The 24,041-nt window shown below is 42.4% G+C and overlaps 1 protein-coding gene across 8 annotated transcripts in view; it reads right to left on the bottom strand.

Annotated features, from left to right (window-relative positions):
- The window catches only part of BACH2 (BTB domain and CNC homolog 2), a 351,992-nt gene that overhangs the window by 16,000 nt on the left and 311,951 nt on the right, over positions 1 to 24,041 (bottom strand). For all 8 annotated transcript variants that reach the window (XM_068231170.1, XM_068231163.1, XM_068231166.1 and 5 more), the window contains one exon: positions 4,275 to 5,810. In XM_068231170.1, the coding sequence (XP_068087271.1) occupies positions 4,275 to 5,810 (1,536 nt within the window). The remainder of the gene's footprint in view (positions 1 to 4,274; positions 5,811 to 24,041) is intronic.

A 24,041-nucleotide genomic window follows, 5' to 3' on the forward strand; every position in this document is an offset into this window, starting at 1 on the left:
AGTGTGTCGGACCTTGCCTGGCGCTTGTACTGAGACGATTTCAGAACATTCTGAGTTATGGGCTGTCAGTTAGGCAGTTTGAAAGTGACCTGGTGATACCACCAGGGTCCTACCCCTCGTGTTTGATATCATTGTGCTGGATAAATTCAGACTGACCGGAAAATGCTATTAAATCTGCCCTGACCTGTACAGTTCTGTGAGATAGAGTCCATATACGGTTAGATATGATTTTTTGGTTCCCAGTAGAAGGGGGAGGGCTCATCTCATGTTCTAAGGGGGTGTGTGGTTCCCGCCCTCACTCCCTCCTACTGTGTCAGCAGTATGAAAATGGCAGAGGACCCAAAATCAATGTCCTCCACTTTGAAACATCATCCTGATTACATCCTGGCCAGGTTGAGGACATGCTGGCATCCGGCTTGTTTGGACTTTGACACTGAGTCCTCCACTCTGAAACCAAGGACTTTGTATTTCTTTTCCCAGAAAGGACATACTTTCACCTGAGCTTAAGTATCAGTTTATTTATTCCCCTATTTTTATTTTCATACTGGCTACTAATGTCTCTAAAATTGTTGATTTTAATGATTTTCTGTATAGATTAATTATTTTGATTGCATTAATAATAAACAATTAAAAAGTTGTTTTATTTGTTCAGCTACACCTGCTATTCAGCCACACAGAAAGAATTTTAGCTTCTGAAGAGTCGCTACTACGGTTGATAGCTAGATAAACTAGAGTGTGTTTTAAACATTTTTATTTGCAGGTATTAGTCTCAGTATTAGGTAGGTCTCCTACACCTCGGTAGGAGTGGTGGCAGTTATAACCTGAAATAGTGTGTAATTTGTATTACCGTAACTCACAGGCTCCCTTCTAGTCGGTCTGCTGCCAAATTCCAGTGGTTTCTGCGCACCGATTGCGACCACCGATTGCATGGTCTGTGTGCTGAAACCGATTGGAAAGCATTGTGGGGTCCGGCTACAAGGGGGCTTGTGATAGGGCCCATGTTGGTATTGGAAAGTTTTAACCTGCCTCAGTAAAAGAAGTTCATCTCAAAAGAAGATATTCCTAGTGGCAATTATCAGTGATAAGATCAAGGCTCCAAACCCCAATATGGATTTTAACCATAGTTGGAGAGATGCTTCCAGAACAACATACTGAATTATATCAACCACTGACATTTTACTTTTGAGACAGTGTGCTCTCAAAAACTTCAGATTAGAACACATATTTGCAGGCCAGTACCTGAATGTTGGAAGGCTTCTACATTTTTTTGAAACTGAACAATGTACATTAATTCATTTTTATTATTACTAATATTTATCCCGATTATGAAGAGGAGAATTTTTTTCTGTGACCACTTGATTTGCTGTAGTCTACTATATGTTCAGTTTGTTATTGTAAAGCTAATGCGGATGGTGGCAAACAAATGCAGAAATTGCAACATTAAACTACGGTACATTTCTCATTAGCTGCCATATGTATTCATAAACTAGGCCCGCTAAACACTACTTGTTTCTCCTTTGAGTCATCATTAGCAAGCTGGCTGCAGGCGGATTGCTTACAGTCATGTATGATTATTGGACACCACTAAAAATACACAAAGGAATACAGGGAAAAGAATGTAAGAAGGCCAGTCTGACAGAAAAATGGTGGTCTGCTTTAGAGTTAGGTCCCACTGGCCACGATCACCTCACACAAATTTAGAAAAAGGAATGACAGCCTATTGAAACCAATAGACTGCTTCAGATTCACATGTGGGAGACAAAGAAAGAAAAATAGAACCTGCTTTATATTTTGACAGATCACAACCATAAAAAGTGCTTATGGAGCAGTTCAGCATCCCAACTGCTGGCCATGAACGCTGTTCAGGTGCAATTAAAATGTTGATTGGAAGTGTTTGTAACACCATGCATGTTATCGCCTGATACGCAGTGGTGTTACTCCGTGGCTAGAGAATGCAACAGGCTGCGTATGAGCATGGCCACATTCAGATTCAACTCCATGGGGGGGGGGGGGGGGGGGTATTTCCATTCCCGGTACCCAGTGCCTGACTGGTGCACAGGAGTATTCACCACCTTCAGCTGCCGTCTGAAAGAGGCCTCTATTTAGCACAGCCTTCTAAGAGACTTTACTGGAACGACCATTACCATTACCTGGGACTCAATCTCCTCAATAACCTTTGCTACAAATCTGTGCAATGCGTTTAGATGGCTTAGAACAGCCAAGTGAAATTTCAATTGAATTGAACATGATTCAGTTTTGCCAGAATTTAACCACTTAACCACTGAGGGTTTTTACCCCTTTAAGAGAAGAGCAATTTTCATCTGTCAGTGCTCCTCTCATTCTTTTACCAATAATTTAATCATAACTAATCACAACGACATGATTTAGATTTTGTTTTTTTTGTTTTTTTTATCCACCACAAATGAGGCTTTCTTTGGGAGTTATATTATGCTAGGAATTACTTTATTGTAAACACATTTTAATTGGAATAAGAAGAAAAAAAAATGGAAAAAAAAATTTCTCAGTTTTCCGCCATTATAGTGTTAAAATAAAAAAACGTTCTACTGTTTATAAAACCCACACATTTTATTTGCTCATTTTTCCCGGTTATTGCAACGTTTACATTTTTTCCTAGTACAATGTACAGAGAATACAAGCGCTGAGCGAGTGAGGACTCGCTCGCTCAGCGCTTGTATTCTCTGCTGAGGGGGCACGGCTGGCTGGCAGTGTAGTTAGTCATGTGGGTGGTCATGTGGAGCCTCCCACATGACGTATAACGGAGCGAATGGAGTGAGGGTGGCCACGGGCAGGGCTGTAATCCTGTGCAGCCACGGCTATGCGAGCTGCACAGGAGGTAGATTTTTAAAGCGGCGATTCTGATAAGGCGACCCTGTGGAGGGTCGGGAGCTACAATGAAACGTGGATTAGGCTGATAAAGCACCTGATAGTGAAAAGGAAGGTGCTGTTCGTCTGCCCTGAGGTCTGCTTTAGCAATGAGGTACATAACTTTTTTTAACCACTTGCCGACCGCACGCTTATACCGTGCGTCGGCAAAGTGGCAGCTGCAGGACCAGCGACGCAGTACTGCGTCGCCAGCTGCAGGCTGATTAATCAGGAAGCAGCCGCTCGCGCGAGCGGCTGCTTCCTGTCAATTCACGGCGGGGGGCTCCGTGAATAGCCTGCGGGCCGCCGATGGCGGCTCGCAGGCTAAATGTAAACACAAGCGGAAATAATCCGCTTTGTTTACATTGTACGGCGCTGCTGCGCAGCAGCGCCGTAAGGCAGATCGGCGATCCCCGGCCAATCAGCGGCCGGGGATCGCCGCCATGTGACAGGGGACGTCCTGTCACTGGCTGCACAGGACGGATAGCGTCCTGTGCAGCCCCGATCACTGGGGGGACAAGTAGGAGAGGGAGGGGGGTGAATGTCGCCGCGGAGGGGGGCTTTGAGGTGCCCCCCCCGCAACTAGCCTGCCCACCAGAGCGATCAGACCCCCCCTGCACACCATCCCCATAGGGGGGGGGGGGAAAGGGGGGCGATCTGATCGCTCTGCATGAAACCTGATCTGTGCTGGGGGCTGCAGAGCCCACCCAGCACAGATCACAAAAAATAACGCTGGTCCTTAAGGGGGGGTAAAGGGTGGGTCCTCAAGTGGTTAAGCAATTCACCTCGTAAGTCCTTTAAAGCTTTCAGACCAACTAAAAGAATCAAACATTATTTTATAGTGCTTAACTAGTGTATTCAACTCTTATTACGAAATGCTCCTTTATTATAGCGTGGCTGTGTTGGAGGAAAGGAAAATATCAAATTAGTGGGCAATAAAAAAAGAGACAAAAGCCAAATATTGTCTAACTCAAATAATTATTTGGTGAACAGTTGTACTCTTCTGTTTGTTCACTTGAATTTTGGCCTGGCGCACACACATATGGGGGCGGCATAGGCTGCTATTCATTTGGCTGCCACAGAGTATTGTGTCTGAACACAGAAAAGGCAAAAACATTACTTCAATGAAAAGCTATCATGATTCCAAATGTATATTGTATAACCCTTAAACACATGGAAATATTTTGACCCTATATGCCTATTCTTTATATCAGAGTTGTGATTTTAGTGCATTCTAGCAGTTTAAGTTGAAGCAATTTTATTTTAAACTGAGTGCAATGTGGCTGTGCTGAAAGTGAAACAATGCAAAGAAGAAAAAGAGTAGGAGTTGTTTTTCTTAATTTTGCATGACATTTTGCTGAGGATATATCAAATTCATTGAGATTTCTTACCTCATGCCCCCTGTCTTGTACAGGACATGACTCACTGTCTGCTTCTGAAAATGATCCAGATTCGTCACTTGAGTTTGTTCCATATGATTGCTCACATTTTATCTGTGGTCTGACTTGGTTATAGATTGAGTCTACAACTGAACAAGCTTCTTGATGGTCACTGGGTAGAAAACGTGGGCCTTGTGAACAGGGAGATGAAGAAAATTCACAGAGTGGGAGACTACAAGGGGACCCACCACTGCCATCTTCTGCATACGAGTACGAGGAGCAGGAGCTGGACGTTCTGGTTCTGGTGTCCAAAGGTGGGGAACGGGGACATACCTTAATTGGCACAGGGCAGCTAGAGTTTGGCCGCAGTCTACCCGGCAAAGGGTCTGCTACCAGCCCACTGTGGGAAAAGGTGTGCGAGCTAGGGAGCGAATGGCTTGCTCCTGCCCACAGACCCTTTGGCACATGCTCAGAAAATTCTTTGTCCAAGCAGCTCATACCAGAATATGATTGCACCGGAGTGCTTATTTGGTCACAAGCACTTGAAGAGAATATGACACTTCTCCTGTCTAGTTCCACCTCATGCTTAGAAGCAAGATCTGAGCCAGAATTTTGGAGAGGGGATGCCATGAGGAAGCTAGAGGAATCTTTGTGAGGTTCATTGGATAAATCATAATTCCCACTGAAAGGGATGTATTCAGTTTTGTGGTCACCCTGAGTTGCTCCCTTTTCTACAGGGCTTGAAGGACTTCTAACAAAGCGTGGATGGGAAGTGGCAGGCAAGTCTATGAAATCCCCCTCTTTTGTTCGACTGAAAAAAGTCCTTAGACTGGAAGGAGATGACACACACTTTAGGCTATCAATACTAGCTGGGCTGGATTGCTTCCTTGTCATATCCACATCCCCTTCTTTATCCCTGATGTCACTATCATCTCCTGACAAGCAAAGCGTGACACTCTCTTCTTCATTATCATCATCTTGAGGCTCACTTTTGATCTGGCTTATAGGAAGTCCTGATTTCAGGTCTATTTCCGAGTTATGTTCATTGAATGTGCTTGTAAAACCTGAGGTACTATGTGATGTATTGTAGACATTCTTAGTACAAGCCAGCTGGTATTTCTTATAACGTGGGTAGCGGATTACGGGATCCTTGTCTAAACTTTCCTTATTATCCCTTTGCATATTGGAATTAGGCAAAATTACTTCATTTCTGTCTGCTGTTCTATCACCTGAACCAAAGTTAAAAGGCTCGTGGTGCATTCTTTCCTTGGGGCAAGATATCTTTGAGGTTTCAGATTCCATGGTTTCCTCTTCACAATCAAAAGTCTCATTGTGTACACGCTGGCATGAGGTGTCTTTTTTACACAGAAATAAGCCATCCTCATTATTTAAAAGCTGCGTCTGAAGAAAGCGGAAGCAGGAATCCTCTAGGTTGTGCATCCGCAAGAATTCGGCACATTGGATGACCTCTTGGATGTTTTCTCTGCTCAGTAATAGCTTCGCCGTGTAGGCAAACTGCAACAATGGACCAAATCCTCTAGCAGTGACCTGCAAAAAAAAAAAAAAAAAAAAGAGAAAACAGGGAAATTGCCAACATTAATATCAGCACTGCAATTGTTCAAAGTCCCTCAAGTGTAGTGAGATAACTTGACAGCTACAATGTCCATGTATAAACACAGTAAAGTACCAGTTAATCTCTCATCAAGTCAGCAGTGATTCTGCATTTAATAATTAATTCTGCCTGCTTCTACACACCATGCCATGGCCAGGATAGGAAAATAGACAGGAAGGATAGCCGGACAGCTTTAAAAATTGTAGTCTTGGCTGATGATAAAAATGTGCTAAATCAACATAGGCTTTCACGTCTGTCCAGAACATTGAATATACAATGTGCATCTTGTTGTGACTGTATGGCTAGAAATCTGTTATTCTGCATGTTTTGAGGTACATGTGCACATTATATCTTGGTCAGCAAATGGTAGGCAGAAATGGTGGACACAATGCTATGATGCAAAGAATACTATGCTAAATAGATAAGGAAATACCTAATTAAACGTTAGGATGCATTTGTGTGTAATTGTGTATAGTTGCAAGAAAGGGGATGTTAGATTTATTTTCCTAATAAACCTTCACACTATAATGTACCTAACAGGGTGTCATGATTACAGATGGTTTATTCAAGCAAAGTTATAGTGAAGTTTGAGATGATTTGTTGATGATTACAGACATCCAATCACATCCAATCAGGCGCTGAGAAAATAGTTTGGACATTAACATTAAACATGCTGGCCCATATGCAATTCACTCTTTTTCCTGAGTTTTTGCCTAGGTGATATTTTTACACCTTGTCATAAAATGCAAGAAAATACTCAAAATAATTTAGATAGTGCTTTTTTTTTACCAACTTTTAGGTACTTTTTCAATATTAAAATTATTGAAAGTTATTTTAAAGAGAATATTACAATTATCTTCTAGGAGATAAGCCAGGAGAAAAGGTTAATTGCACATGGGCCAGTACAGCGCTGCGTAATATGTTGGCGCTTTATAAATACAATAAATAATAATAATAATATGGGCCACTGTCATGTATAGTGATCACAGTGCAACATCAGTGTTCCCTACTGCACATTTCCTTCAGTGATCAAAATGTCCCTAATATACTGGATTTGTGGGAAGGCCATAAAGACCCAGGAGGTGGACAGCCGGTGGGCTTAGATAATGTTGCAGAGTTGGCAGTAGAATGGTTGTCATAGTTACATATCCCTGCAGCAGAAGGCTGTTTCCTCTTCCTCCTCGAGTATCCCATGTCTGCTCTGCTCTACTCCCTTCTTCCCCAAGATAATGCCAAAGGGAGGGGCAGCGGGAAGATAAAAAACAGATGACCTCAAGAGGAGAAGGAAGAAATTGCTGGGTGGGACACAAAGATCATAGAGCTGCTCTATTGCTAGCTGTGCACAGGGGTTAGTGAACAAAGGGCATCGGAGCACAAAACATATGGGATTCTCAGTATTTCCTGCATTCCTTTTAAAAGAATTCTCTGCAAAGGACCTATACAAAGATGTCAGTCGGCCTGTCTCTTTGGGTGCCACTATTCTGGCAGCTGGAATGCCCATCCAGAGAGTACTTTTGAAAATAAAGGAACTCCTGGGGGAGCCTGCATGAGGAGATGTACTAGTCCAAAATATGTCAGATTTTGTTTAAGACTGCAAGGGCATGGAGCACACACAGAGCTCTCAGAGAACATTGTAGACTGTAGATCTATGCTGCAGGAAATGGCTGGTGTTTGTTTTTTTATTGTAGTAATGGAATGGGAGTGGTGAAACACTGGTTTGTTAACAGGTTCAGGCTACCAATTTGGTACATACAAAGAAGATCAATTTACAGGGTCTACAAGGAAGCAGCACAGTTGCTGAGGAACTCCTGACCAGGTAGTTTATAAGCAATTTATTCACTAGTTTTTAGAAATTTAGAAATTTTATGCAGCTAGAACCAAGCTCTGCCACTCAGTGCTGATAAGGAACTAAAACAATTTGTGCAGGAAGATGATCTTTAATTTGGCTAGCCATGTGTGGTTAATAAAGAGGTATAATATATAATAACAAATTCAATCTGAAATTGGTTCAGTGACTCCAGATTATAGTCCAGGCACTCGAATGGCAAGTATATATTATACATATTTAAGGTATTCCATTTTTAGTGTGGAGAAAAGCAACATAAAAATGCACTCCTAAGTACAAGTAAAACATACACTAACAGAAGCAATGTGTAAGTAATGAAAACAAGAAGACTATACCAGCTTTGTGTAGGAGCATTGTGCTGCTTAAGCAAGGATTGGCAGTGCTCTGCAATAAAGTGGTTAATTACACTTTGTGAAAGGCATAAGGAGGGATTTTCCTGTCCTAGCACATACATACTATAAACAAACTTGTAACTGATTCATAACATTCCATAGTAGAGCGATTTCATCAGACAGCTTGGACTGAACTACTGGGGAGAACAAAAGCAGCATTCATTGTATTGTATCCTAGATGCTGTGTATCACGTTTATTCTATAGCCTGCACAGTCATTTCTCAGTCTGGCCTGGATGCAAACTATACGCTCAATGGGTTTCACAATGTTTAACTGCCATGGTGCTTTCTTGACAACTGGAAACTAGGCACTGGTCAATCAGTGACCTGGGTAGGAGAACAAAACACCAGCTTTCATGCCAAGCAATACAATTCCAAACAATTATCTTGTGACTCCCGTGTAGGAACTAAAGCTGGCCACAGAAACATGAATTTTCATGTGCCAAATCTTTATGCTGTAAATGGGAGGGAGGTAGAGAGTTGAGACTGATCACTTAATTAAGGCGCAGATATGCGTGATAATTTGTGCGTCTGCCATAGGCTGATTTAAGATTGTGGCTGTGGTGGCGTTGGGGTGGTGATTTAGGCACCGGTTAAATTGTGCCTATAGTGGGTGCCGGAGTTCCGCTATACTATAGCCAAACTCTGGCTTTCAAAATTAGAAGTGGGAACAGTGCGATTTAAAAGCAGGGAGGCAGGATAGCAGGGAAGGTTAGCTTTAGTTGGGGGAAGGGTAGTGTTAGGCATAGATGGGGGTAGTGTTGGGCCTAAGTGGGGAGGTTAGTGTTAGGTGTAGGTATGGGAGGGGTAATGTGAAAGGGGTCAAAATGGTGAAATGGTATCAAAATATTGGTAAAGTTACCGATATTCTACTAATGGCAACTAAACCTAGTAGAATATCCATAGCTTTACTAATATTCTACTATCGGGTACATCTGTGCCCGTTTTAACTCACAGTTATTTTAAATGTTCATGGCGGAGAGTATTTCGGTGTTGGCGTATCTTAGGGGAACCGGCAATCAGATGAGGTTTTCCCACATTATAATAATTATTTTATCTTTACATAATGCAGTTCATACAGAGTACATTGAATTTTTAAATAGCTTTCTGTCCCTTCCACAAAGATCCCAATCCCTACAACATAGAGTTAATTTTAGGAAAAGCATCTTAACCTAGTATTATATTTTGGGTTGTGGGAGGGATCTTGAACTCATGTAGGAAATCCATGCAAACACAGGGAAAACATACACATTCCATGCAGAGTGTGTCCTGGCTGGCTAGAATTCAAGCCTAGCTTTGCAAGGCGAGAGTCCCAAGTGTTAACCATTAACGCATCATGCCACCTGGCATCTGGATATTAGTATGTAGACCCACCCCTAAGTGATGTTCTGCCAGGGCAATGATGTAAATTTGCTCTTTTTACCCAGCGCACTCTTGGAGATCAACTTATTTTCTTGCTCAACAGAGGCTGGAGAAGTAACCATTAGCAGTTATACACCTTGCCAGGAGTAAAGATGCTAGCACCTGTGATACATTTAGCAATGAAAGTCAGGGGGTGAGATAAGATTTTACAAAGGGCAAAGACTGACTAAAGTATTTAAAAATAAATATTGTAAAAAAGATACAGGTTGAGGATAAGGTTTTACTACAGGAATGTTCAAAGAGTCATTAGCTCTGTTCTGTTTTATAGTTTAAAAAATAGGGTATAGTTTGTAAACTGCAAATATGGCAGAATGATGCAGTGGTATGAAAAAAAAGCTATAACTGAAAATAAAAAATAAGAGACTCTTTTCTTTGCTATGAATGTTCTATTCATTATCCACTTATACACATACAATACATCCTAAGTTTTTTTTTTCATTTGCTTTAACTATTATAACTATGGTTTTATCATGCACAAACAAAATGTACAGCATTATTGGACAAGTGTTCTAGTGACAAACAGCATATTTAGATTTCAAGAAACCCTACCTTAATCTTATTTCCATAAATGTCTACTCATTGTTCAGATTTCTGTTTTTTAGGTCTAAAGTCTAGCACAATTCCTGATTTGTTATGCACACGGTCCATTAAAGAGCCCCTGACGCCGCAGGAAATACTTTGAAACCTACTCTACATGCAAGTTAGTGATCATTAAAATTCAAACAGTGAGATTCAGCATTCACTTGCCATTGTTCTTTAACCTCTATAGCCCCAAAGGAATTCTATGCTGAGGAAAAATGCGCCATCTGAATAAAGGCTGGCATACCTAATAAATGTGAGATAAATTCAGTGTGGCTATAGATTTCATTCTCAAACTGCCTTCTTTTCTAGCGATTATAATAATAGCATGGATTTTATAGCTGACTTGAAGTGTGATAAATAACCTCTGCCTTGTACCGTGAGGGCAATAAAAATAGGGGTATGTTCACAGTTCCTCTGATTGCATCTTTACAACTGTTCAATTCACTGCGCTTTGAAGTGTCATAATGAAGCTAACGTGTACTAGAAATTTGAGCTTCACCAAGCTTACGTGAGTTTCTATTTATGCTACCATTATATCTAAATTTCACTTCTGTGGATGTTTCTCACAATAGAATAGAACAGAAATACAGCCAGCGCATCTAGTTAATCAGATATATAATCTTTATAAGATTAAAGAATTACTCAAATGAACATGAATATCCAGCACCCTCTGGTTAGTGTGATAAATCTCACGTTTGAACCTGTTTTCATGCAAGTTTCAACCTATCACAGTTGCATGTGAGATCAATCACAGGTGGTCAATGGTTCAATAGATGCAGCTGCAAGGAAAAATGCCTTTTGGCAAAATGCCTCTGCAAGAGGCATGAGTTACTCTGCAATTCACAATGTCAGCAGTGTGCCTTGTTCTGACAAGTTTGTTTGCTAACAAATAAAACGTAGCATTTTTCGATTTCACTAACACTGATAAAAACCGACCTAAATATCCAAATTCATCACTTCAGCCAATTGCGCCAGAAAAAAGGTGGAAAAACATTTTCATTTGCAGAATCTTTTCAATCGCAGGAACAGTACATAGCAGTGCGACTGCTATGCGATTTTTCTGCACTCCCATGCAAAGTATATTGTTCAAGTCCAATCACACAGAAAATGCAGCAGGATTGCACTCGGGGGAAAATCATGTTGCAAACGGAGCAGTTTCCATTAGTTTCACTGTACCTAGCATTTTGCAATCTGCAAGCAATCGGAATTAGATTGCAAAATGCTAGTAGTGGAAAAAGGGCCCTTAAGCACCCAACAAAGCAAAAACGTACTAAACTAAGGTGGGACATATTATAAAACTTAAGTTATTCAAGAACAACTTTGAGTGATTTTTCTGCTTGGAAAGTGTTGAAAAGTTATTTTTATAGATGAGGTGAAAAAACTATGGTGGGCATACACTTGATTTTTTTTTTTCTATCAATATCTGGCTTATTCAATCGCTTTCACCAGATGGAGGATATCGTTCAATTGGTGACAGGTCGGGAGTGCCTCACTAGTGTTGTTGAAGTGACGTGTAGTGTAGGCAGTGAAGCACAAACGCTAGAGGCCAAATGCTAAAGAACTTTAGTGGTCAAGTAAGGTACATCCCAGTGTCGGATATGTATGCCTCTAGTATTTTTCATGGGACACAGGCAGCCAGGACAGAAAACACAGGGAGGAGAGCCTGGCGGTGGAGAGAAGACTCGCACCAGCTGATAGGAGTGTGTAAGCTCTGCACGGCCTGGGGAGGGGGAAACTGGGATACCTGAGGACCCAGTAGGCAGCGTGCACAGATTTTCAACAGATTCCATTCTGCAATCTATTGAGAATCTGCGTACAGAAAGTGGAGGGATTTGATCAGACAGATCCCTCTTTCATCAGATTATGACCTGAGAGGGTTCTATCTGTTTGCCACATCGACCAGTGTATGGTCACCTTAAAGAAAACCTGTACTGAAAAAAGTTCCCCTGGGGGGTACTCACCTCAGTAGGGGGAAGCCTCTGGACCCTATCGAGGTTTCCCCGTCCTCCTGTGTCCCACGGCGGTCTTGCTGCAGCCCCCGGAAAGCACAGGCGACAAATCCGACAGCCTGTGCAATATTTACCTTTTCGAGCTCCAGCGGGGGCGCGGTTGCGGCTCTTCTGATGGAAATAGTCGGAAATAGCCGATCTCCGTTGGGTCCGCTCTACTGCGCAGGCGACTTGCGCCTGCGCAGTAGAGCGGCCCGACAGAGATTGGCTATTTTCACCTATCTCCGTGGGAAGAGCGGATACTGCACCTGCGCTGGAGCCAAAAGGTAAATATTTACATCGCCGCCGCTCCGAGAGGATTTTCTCCGCCGCCGTGGGACCGAGGAGGATCAGGGAAGCCTCAATAGGATCCGGAGGCTTCCCCCACCCGAGGTGAGTACTCCTCAGGGGAGTTTTTTTCATTACAGATTTTCTTTAAGTAAGGGGTGGTAAATAATGAGATAAGTTTTGTGCATGAACCCAATAAGTGGAGCTAGTCAATGAGATACTAATCATTCTGGCTAGCATGCAAATGTAATGTATATTTCATTTAGGCCTGGAACCAACTAGGAGCACTTTTCTGAGCGCTTTGTGGTTTGAAAACTCTTGCTAATGTAATGCTACGGTTGTGAACCCACTTGAGCGATGTGATTTTATAAAAAAAATCCCAAAGCATTGCGTTAGCAAGAGCTTTTTCAAATCACTAGCGCATAGAAAAGGCTGCTAGTAGGTTTGAGCCCTTACAGTCAATTTTCAAGCTGTAAATAATTAAAGTTATATACACGCTCTCTGTCTCAAGAACACAGGAATATACAGTCTCACACCAAGTAGCCAATAAAGTCCTCAGACTGGTTCCTCAGAGTCCACCGTATTCCAGAATATCTGGCTCCTTAGTCCAGGACAATCATCTCAACATGTAAATGAAAAAAATATAAAAGTACATAGCGTAATACTGCTTTCATTCAATCACTCCTTCACCAGGAGAACGTTACACCGTGTGCCTTTGAGGATCACCTTCCAACCACCTGTGCCGGGACACAACCCCCCAATGTGCCCGCACTCACCCTAAATATCCTCCAAGGTCTCCGGAGGCAAGATTGATCATATATGGGGGTATGCTCCAGGGAATACTCAGTTTCAAACACTGGCAAGGTTTCCAATATTACTGCAACTCAACTATATTCCAGCTCAACAGCCAGCTTCTTCCTCTCACCAGGGCCAGATTTCAGGAAAGTCTACAAAGGCGGCTGCAGCCCAAGGCGGCACCTCTTCTGCTCGCAGTCAGCATTGTAGGGCAGGCACTTCCGTGACTTCCAGGAGTGACTCCATTTCCTCTGCACACAGGTCTCTCGAGGAGGCTAGTAATGCTGGCACTTTCAAACTTTTATATTTTTTTCATTTACATGTTGAGATGATTGTCCTGGACTAAGGAGCCAGATATTCTGGAATACGGTGGACTCTGAGGAACCAGTCTGAGGACTTTACTGGCTACTTGGTGTGAGACTGTATATTCCTGTGTTCTTGAGACAGAGAGCGCGTATATAACTTTAATTATTTATTGTATTGTATCACACTACTTTATTACGCGAACCATCTAGTGTAACTTCATATCCTGAGCGCATACTCAATTTAAATTTAACAATTTTCAAGCTGTATACAGTTTGAATTAAATGCAAATGTCCTCCAATCCAACAATAAAATGTAACTAAATTCATGCTTAGTAAAGGAAATAAAAAATCCACCGATTTCCTCACGTTTAATCATAGCTTATAACTACAAACATCTTGTACAAGTCTTCTTGGTGGCACTTTGGAATTGCAGGAAAACACCACTGACAAACTGGAACTTCCCTTTAAGCAGTATCATTAGAGAGTTATGGGAGGATGTAGGAGATATTTTATGAAATGGAGGAACATTGATTTAAAGAGTGTTTGTGTCTGTATTTCCTTTCCTTTGGTATAGTTACCAACAATTACTGGCTAAAAAGATTAACCGGAGGAGAATGCAACTCAAAGCTTGTCATTTATGAGATAATAATTTGCTAGGAGTGGTTGCTTTTTTTCACACATTCCACAAGTGAAGACCAAGCTGTGTGAGAGGAAAGATATGAGCCTAAGTGTGAATATTATAAACAAGCAGCACTGTTCACTTGGAAACGTCTCTGCAATGAAATGAGGAGGAAATTAACGTACACTTAACTCTTAAAGTCTCAGTTGTAGATTTAACCTGAAACAATGTAGACACGTCTGTTTAGTGTTAGCAACCAGAGCTGTACACAAGGTATTAAAATATTGGCTTACTGTCGGTGTAATAAATGCATGACCACTATTAACCAGTTTATATCCCTAATACAGTAAAATCACGTCATTGCAAGTGGCTCCTGAAAGCCACATGACGTGATTATAAGTTGCTGTCATTTAATGAGCACAGCGGGCGTGCTAGCACGCTCCTGGGCTCATTAACCACCCTCCCCCTAACTACACTACTCTGGCATCCCTTCCCGGGTCTCCGATCCCCCCACCCGATCCTCTGTAATTCCCCCCTCCCCCTCCATGCTGCGATCGGGCAGCATGGAGGATTACAATGTAACAATATTTACCTGACCTTGTTCCAGCGCCGATCGCGATCCTCTCCCTGTAGTCCCGCTGTCAGCCTCACTATGCTGAGTGAACCGGGTCCCGGCTTAATGACGTCATCAAGCCGGGACCCGATCCGGTCAGCATAGTGAGGCTGTCAGCGGTACTGCAGGGAGGAGATCGTGATCGGCGCTGGAACAAGGTCAGGTAAATATTGTTACATTGTAATCCTCCATGCCCGATCGCAGCATGGAGGGGGAGGGGGGTATTACAGTGGAAAGGCAATTTCTTAAAGGGCCAACACCTGGCTGTCCATGGGGGGGATACAAATTAAAAGGGGCACAGCTGGCTATAAATTGGGGAGGGGGAAGCATAAAGGGCATGCACCTGGCTATGAATGGGGGGAGGGGGTAATAAAAACACATCAGGCTAACTATGGGGGGGGGGAGAAATAAACAGGCACATCTGGTTTACTGAAGTGGAGGGGGGGGGTTACAGAGTCATATCAGGGGCTGGGGAAGGGTAACGGGCACATCTGGCCACGTATGGGGGAGGGGGGGTATAAAGGAGCACATCTTGCTAACTAGGGAGCAAGGATGATTAAAAAATGCACCTTTATTTCCAAATAATATATTGTCGCCATACATTGTACTAGGATCATACTTTAACCCTGTAATAACCAGGACAAGCAGGCAAATCAAATGTGTAGGTTTAATCTACAGTATCACTTATTATTTTCAAATTATAGTGGCTGAAAACTGAGAAATAATTCCTTTTTTCATTTGTTCCCCCTTATTACCATTAAAATCTGTACAAAATTATTCTAAGCAAAATGTACCACCCAAAAAAAGCCTAATTGGTGGTGGAAAAAACAAGGTATAGATCATTTATGTGTGATAAGTAGTGATAAAGTTATTGGCTAATGAATGGGAAGAGTGTGAAATGTAGAAAATTGTTCTGGTTTTTTAGGGGGAAAACCCCAGGGACGCGAAGTGGTTAAATCTGATGTTGTATGAAAAAATAGTTGTGATTTCATTATCTAACGACTCAGTATACAGGGTGATGCACGAAAGACTGGCCAAGCTGCCTGCCAAGAGTGCGGGTATACAGGCATAGATATGGGAAACTCTCACACAGCAGGAAATAGAGGGGACACAAGCTTCAAGAAAGCCAGGGAGGACACACAGCAGAAATAGAGTAAGAGGGGCAAGGGGACCGGCCGGTGTCTGCCTGTAAACTCTCTCTCGCGGCATGTAGCCGGGCCACTTGCCACATGCACCACCCTGTAGAAGGAACAAGTATAGGAAACATTTATACTGCCACATACCACTATTTGCCATTGGGTTCTGGTATTCTTAAGATGTATACAGCCACCACACAAAAGGTAGCAGAGATGATCAACAAGTTTATTTTGTTCTATCTGCAGCTTGTTGGTTACTGGATTACGCACAACCAACACCAACACTGGTAATCTTGCCCCCAAAATATTACCAAATGATGTAACAGCATTGTAGGCCTGGTTTACTAACATCCGCAGAGATCTTCAATTCTTTCCAGTGAATATCAACCATGGCCAGCAAAACTGGTCGAGATGAATGAACTGTGTGCTAATAAGTGGTTAGGATTGTATCCTAAACACCCTGGTCATATCAGATCCTGGTCAGTGTTGCGGTCACTGTGAAATAGTGGAGGCATGATTGCAGCTGCATGAAAGACAGCAAGATTTTTAATCTAGCTTGGGGTTGTGGCCTGATGCATGTCAGCAACCCCTACTATGTTCCAATATGAACCGAGCAGGGTCTGCTTCTTTTTACCACAAAATAGTAGACAAGTATTGGAAAATACACCCCAGGATCATGGACTCTCTTATGATATCACCGCTGGAGATTTCTGGAGATGATTCAATGTATGAAGACCTATGTATATTACATCATTATCTGCGACAGAGCAACACAATGTGACTTTAAAACATTTTTAATTTCAGCATGATTTGGGGCCCTGGCACACCAGAGAGCGTTTTGCGGGTCGTTTTTCTTTTTAACAAAACACTTCCATTGACTTGCATTAAAATTGTGATTTCTTGAAAAAGCGAGATCGCTGCTTTTTTGCTGTGATTTTAATGTAAGTCAATGGAAGCGTCTTTTAAAAAAACCCAAAAAGGACTGGCAAGACGCTCTCCGGTGTGTCAGGGCCCTTACTCAGGTAAAGCCAAGCCCGCTCAAGCCTGGCTTTTTCCACTGAGCCTGAGCACCTCCCTGCTACTGTCATAGGCACAAGGAGCCCTGGGATATGTGACTGCACTAGTTCATGTACGCGTGCACTCTTTGAAAAGCCATTGTGGAAAAAGTTCTGGAGGTCCCAGTGCTGAATCGGTGGAGGTGAGGGGGACAGGTGAAGCCTCTGGATTATCCATTTATGGATAAGTACTTATGGCTCTTTTTTTCTCTTCAGGTTTCCAGGCATTTTCTAAACAAATGCAGACTACTAAGCAGGATTTTTTATCGTTTCAGATGATATCCAGAACAGCTAATTCTTAGTCAACTAAGCACTTTGCTAGTAGACTGATATTTTGTTATTAAGACTACGTATGATGATTCACCATATGTAGGTTATAACTTCTCTCTCTGGTCAAGTTTTATGGCCAGGTATGGAGGTAGTGCACCTAAATAGTCATGGTTGGCCGTATATATATATATATATATATATATATATATATATATATATATATATATATATATATATATATATATATATATATATATACGGCCAACCATGTGACCTTAGCCCATTTAAAAACAGGCTAGGTCGGTCTCCGCACGCCTGCCGCGCATGAGCGCACCTGCCCAGTTGTACACCCGCTGTGCACGTCCACACGGTGCCCCTTCCTCCCCTTCAGTGTCCCTCCCTGCATATGCGCAGTAAAAAAAAAACACACACAGGGACACAGGACGCAGAGACATTAGGGTTTTATTATATAGGATATATGCCTATAGGCACCCCAAGGTGAATCAGAGGCATCTTAAAATGAAAAAAAAAAAAAGGAGTTCTTTAAAGCCCCCTCCTGCCAAACACTGCAGCAGACGCCCATTGTTTACATTTATCTGCATGGTAGTATTTTGGCAATGTAATGATAAGCCTGTTCGTTACACTGCTGACAGCCTACAAATGCATGAAACCAACCGTACTTTGAGATATTAATAATTTATAGGTTGCGGTGGTCTGACCTAATACACATTATAGTAATCATGTCTATTTGCCATTGCTTCCCACTAATAAGCTAGACTAAGCTGTGCCCTTCCAATTGCATAAACAGGAATACTTGACCACCTGTCTCCCAATATAGACAGACAATGCAGTATTCTTGGTGTCTCTTCTTGATTAGACAAACTATGACTCAGCCTACAAATAAAGTCAGACAAGGTGCTGTCACTGGACACAAGCTTTATTATAGAACCAGTACCCACTTCTGCTATGTTTAGACTGTTCTTTCTCCAGCTCTGGATGTTCTCCTGAGTAACCAGACTCCTAATTTTAGTTGTGAAAATCTAAAGTAATGCATTTTTCATTTGGCAGCTTCATGAAGAATTAAGTATATGACAAGAGCAAGAAATGTGGTATCTTACACAGGGACACCTCATGCTAGAACATGCTTCACGGGAGAAATGCTCTGCCACAATAGTAATGCAAGGAATAAAATGGCAAAAAACGTTCCGCAAATATCAGTTTATTAATTCTGTGATATCTTTCTTCACTGTATTAAGTCCCCAGTAACTACCAAGATGTACTTCAGGTGTGTTATACTAGGTACACACACAATGCAATTTTCTCACAGATTTACGGTCAGATTTATTATTATCAACATGTACAATCTGATTTCCAATCGATTTTCCATACAAGTGAACGGAAAATCATTCAAAAATCAGATCGAACATGTTGGAAATAATCGATCTGACAGTAAATCTGTCAAAAAATTGAATCGTGTGTACATAGCATAAAAGAGATAAAGTGTCGTATGCAAACTGTGTAGTGTAAATAGCCTTTCCCTAGTTTAGGAAGTGACAGGGAGGTAACCCCAGTGTAAATAACCCCCCTCCTCCCCAACATCCCCAGTTTAGGCAAAGACAGATCAGGTTTGCCCAGTGTAAATAGTCGACTGACTCCACAGCCCTGGGCAGATGAGGTGTCCCCAGTGTAAATAGGCTCCCTCCCCTCTCCCCCCACACACAGTTTAGGTAGTGACAGGTTTGTGAAGGGTGAGGTTTACCCAGTGTAAATACCCCGCCCCCCAGATTAAGAAGTGACAGGTGAGGTGTCTATGTCCTGAATGTAAATAACATTGACAACACTGCTCCGACCTCAGATCAGTGCCGCCTGCCACTGCTGTCTCCCCGTCACAGCACGTCACTTAGACCTCAGATTAGCGGCAACCGAAGTGAGGAGAGGGGAGCATGGTACCCGCGCAGCTGCACTCTTCACATGCGGAAAGTGACTAATAGCTTAACTTCCGCATGTGCAGTACAATACTTCGTGCTCCCCTCTCCTAACTTCAGTCACCGCTGAGGTCTAAGTGATACTGCTGTCCCCGCTGCATCATTGTCACAGCGCAACCGATGGTGCAGCACAGGGAGGCATCAGTGGTATGACAGCGCGGGGCAGGCATGTCGCCCATGGTGTTGTGGTGCCCAAGACATTACCCAAACCTACACCACCCCTCTAGATATGCCACTGCTGATCTCTCTCTCCTCTCCATGAGCTCAAAGCCCGTTCTCATTGTGCCAGCTCAGCAGCAAGTACTGTTAAGTGCTGTGGCAGCCTGTTTATTTACCTAAAGGTCACACATGCCTGACTAATGCCTGGTGCAACACCATGCAATTTGCCATCAGATATATGGGTCAAATCGATTACGTCCAAAATTTCTGATCTGATTTTCGATCGATTTTGTATAGAAGAGATCGGAAAATCGATTAGAAAAACAATCAAAAATCAGACCAGACTTGTCCAAAATAATTGATTCGACTTGTCTATCTGACAGGAAATTGCATGGTGTGTACCAGGCATAAGGCGGCCAATAACCACCGCCTCAGCCAAAAGGCGTGTGTACAGCGACCCTTGACCCCCAACCCATGACTCATCCTTGCCATGGCTGATCACATTGTCTGCGCTGCTCCCCTGCATGACATCGCGCACGCGCCCCTTTGTTGTCCCTCCGCCTCCCTGCATAGCTACAGAATGCATTGTCAGCTGCACAGCTGAAACAGGTCTATCTTAACTGGCCAGCGATGTTGCCCAATGGGATCCGGTCCTTATTCCCAACATGCAACAGAAGTCAAGAGGTGTGTACACACCTTTAGACATTCCACAGCACAGTATTTGCTGTTGACTGAGCCTGCAGTAAGAGAACGGCCTTTGAGCTATGAGAGATATTAGCTGTTATCACACAGTCTAACTGAACACACAGCATGTCACTTCCATTGCCTTACTAACACCAGGATCGGTACATGTACTATAAATTGTCCTATCCAGTGACCTTATCCACTTCACCCCAAGGCGGTTTTTACCTTAACGGACAACAGTGATTTTCACCTTTCAGTGCTCATCCCTTTCATTTGCCAATAGCTTAATCACTACTAATCACAATGAAATGATATATATCTTGTTTTTTTCACCACAAATTGGGCTTTTTGGGGTTGATATTTGTTTTCAGTAATTACTTTATTTTCTATGCATTTTAAAGAGAGTCTGAAGCGAGAATAGATCTCGCTTCAGACCTCATATATAGCAGGGGCACGTGTGCCATTGCTAAAACGCCGCTATCCCGCGGCTTAACGGGGGTCCCTGTCCCCCCAAACCCACTCCGTAATGCGGGGGAGCGCTTCCGCATTGGGGCAGGGCTGACCGCCGCAGCCCTGCCCCACGCGCGTCTGTCAGCGTGCATCTCCGCCTCTCCCCCGCCCCTCTCAGTCTTCCTTCACTGAGAGGGGCGGGGTAGAGGCGGCGATGCGCGTCTGATAGATGCGACTGGAGGCAGGGCTGCAGCCGTTAGCCCTGCCTCCAGGAAGAGATTTTCTACGACCAACTTTCCGACCATCTTTTGCGGGGGTGGGTTGGGGGTGAAGGGACCCCAGTTTAGCCGCAGGATAGCGGTGTTTTAGCAGGGGCACACGTGCCCCTGCTATATATGAGAGCTGAAGCGAGATTTAGTCTTGCTTCAGTGTCTCTTTAAAGGGAAATACAAGGAAAAAATGAAAAAATACACCATTTCTCCAATTTCATCCCCTATGGTTTTAATATAAACACTGCTACTGTACATAAAATCCACACATTGTATCTGCCCATTTGTCCTGGTTATCACAAGATTTTAATTATGTCCCTAGTACAAAGTATGGTGACAATATATCATTTTTTTCTCTCCACAATTTTCACGTGCACGGGGATGCACGGGGAACGTCTCACTTATAAAAACGTCCTGGAGCCATTAAGAGGCTCTAGCAGGACGTTTTTATAAGTCAGGCTGTCATAAAGTGGTTAAACAACACTAACTAGTCTGCGTGCTCTTCCTATTAGAAACATGCTACTAGGGTAATCCCAGTAGCCTACATTTCACTGCAGTGCCCATATAAAGCATAACCTATTAAAATAAAATATCACGGCATAGAGCAAGGTACTATGTTAGATAATGGAAAAACACCAAGATTTTTGTCCTGGTTCAAATAGGAATCCAATAGCTCTCTATAGCAGGCAATGAAATGATTTGCAAAGACCCACTCACTAGCTGTTAGGGATGCTTTCATTCATTGCTTTATGAAAATATGCTAGAATTAAAGTAATGGAAAGACTGAAGAATACATATGTTTAGAGACCTAGGTAGTCTCCCATATGTGGCAAAAGAGTTGGTATAAAAAAAAGTGGCAGAGGGAAACCCAATGTAATGCTGGCCATAACATCTACATGTAAAATGTGCCAATTACCTGCCTGAGCTGTACCCAACGTGCGATCTATAAAACTGCCAAACTGAAAACAAAAATGATGTCATGCCCAAGTCATGTTCCTGGGCTAGAATTAAAATAACCTATGCAGCATCTATTTCCAACCAGCTCATTGCTTGGCATACCAAGCTTACATGAAGGAATGGAGAACCACATGCCAAAAGTTTGGAATTAATTTAGCTTCTGTCAACAAGTTACGCTTGTGCAAAATGCAGGCTGGCACTGGGCAGTCAAAGGAGGACATATACGGTAACACAGACATCGTCCAGAGACTTTCATTACAAAGTCTCACACACTGTCCAGACACCTGCTTTTTACTAGTCAAGCTGTTCCTGGTGACTGGTGGACTCCAGCTGAGAGCACTGAAGGAGTTAAGTCGAGTACTGAAATTGTAGTGCTATTTCTAGAATGCAGAATGAAAATAACTGCCCTTCTTGTGAGGGTTCACATTGAGAAATGTGTACAAGCATGACATACATCAACGTAGCATGTACTGTATAAAATGTCATTTCCTGGGAAATGTCACACTGCACATAGTAAAACAAAGCTCAAATATGGATCATATTTTCAGTGCACTGTGAATATGAAGTATTATTTGGAGTAAGTACGTATTCATTTTTTAAGAGCGCCATTCTTATTCTAACACCACTGTATGGAGTAGTTATAATATAGAAATAAAACCAATAGAACAGCTACACTAAGAAAGATCCAATCTGATCACTAAACATACATTTTATGAAATTCCTGAGCATAGCCAATCTGTGCAGCTCCAAAAAGCCTAGATTTTAGCTCCCTTATACAGCCAGAGATTTCCTATATGTACTGCTGGAGACATTAAGATGCTTCATTTGTGGTGATAGGGGCAGATACAGCATGCCACCCCTGAAGTCCAAATAGCAAGCATGGCAAGAAGGATCCTTTCAGCTTCAGGTATAGAGAAAGTGGTTATCAGGCTATTCGTGCAGGTAACTCCATTAGACCATTAGCCCATGAAAAAATAAATAAATGACGTTCTATAGCTTCTAAAATGGATGGAGAAGAGCTTTACAGGAGTCTTTAAGGTGTGTGCATAGGCACAATTACCGTAGCCTGCATGGATCGGGACCTGGATCTCTCAGGCAGCAGTTTGGGGCTGAGTTCTGCTCAAACTGTTTGTTAGTAGCTATTGATACAGTCTGCTGCTATAGAGAGTGGGAAGATGGCCAACAGTCCAGGGCGATAAGGTGCAGGAGGGATATGGAGAAGAACAATAGGCTCGAGCAAGATGATCCAACAGTCTGGATCCCTTTCCAATGGATCAAGGAGGGATTAGCCATAACCATTTATGATGAGTCAAAAAGTTGGGGGCATAGTGAAATGGTGGCACACGATGGGGGGACCAGTGAGATGGAGGTATGGGAGCTACAAGAGTGTAGTAGGGGGGAACTATTATATACACCTAACAGGGTGTATATTAAATGTGGGCACATAGAAAGAGTTCACAGAAGGGAATCAAATTTTAAAATGTAAAAAACTTTAGATATTCCATTTTACCATACCCACTGTTGTGCCCTAGTTCAGAGCCCTGTTTGTTTGGGGGGGGGGGGGGGGGGGTTCATGCATATGATGGTAAATTTTCATTGCGTTGCAATGAACAAAGGTTTGTGCAGCATCCAGTTGCTCCTTATTGCCAGTAGGATGGGAAATGAAAAGGTTATTTGAATAACAAAGTACAAGACAGTTAGTGTATTTTGAATTATCAATTTTTTAAGTTAACATTTCAAGGTACATTTATAGATTAGCCTCTTTGGTATTAAAGAAAAAATCTAGCTTCAATTTTTACTTAAATCACTAAATTACCTTTATTTTAAAAGAAGGCTACAGAACAAATAAAATGTACAGTGAAGCTGACACTTGGAGCATACATCATTGATGTAATAAAATCTTGTTCTATAAACAGTGCCCTTTGAAGGTTGTTTCACTATTTATAACATCATATTTAAGATGTTTTATTGGAGGCAAATATCCAAATATGAAGTAAGTCCAAAGAATGGACGCTGCAGCCATTTATGATGATTTATATTTTATATAATGCAAAATAAAGTCACCCATGATAAAGGAGAGTGTGTCCCTGTTAAACAGAAAAAACCCAAACACATGTAAAGTGTCTGAGGGCTCGTTTCCACTATCGCGAATCTGCATGCGTCCAACGCATGCAGATCCGCACATGTAATACAAGTGGATAGGCCTGTTTCCACTGTAGCGTTGTTGAGGTGCGTTTTTTTCAGCGTGAAAAAAACGCACAAAAGAGCCAACGATTTCGCCTGCGTCGGGAATCCGTGCGAATCGCCGCTAATGTATTTAATAGTAAAAACGCATGCGTTTGTTACATGCGTT

Source organism: Hyperolius riggenbachi, chromosome 4 (genome assembly GCF_040937935.1).
Source record: "Hyperolius riggenbachi isolate aHypRig1 chromosome 4, aHypRig1.pri, whole genome shotgun sequence".
NCBI lineage: Eukaryota > Metazoa > Chordata > Amphibia > Anura > Hyperoliidae > Hyperolius > Hyperolius riggenbachi.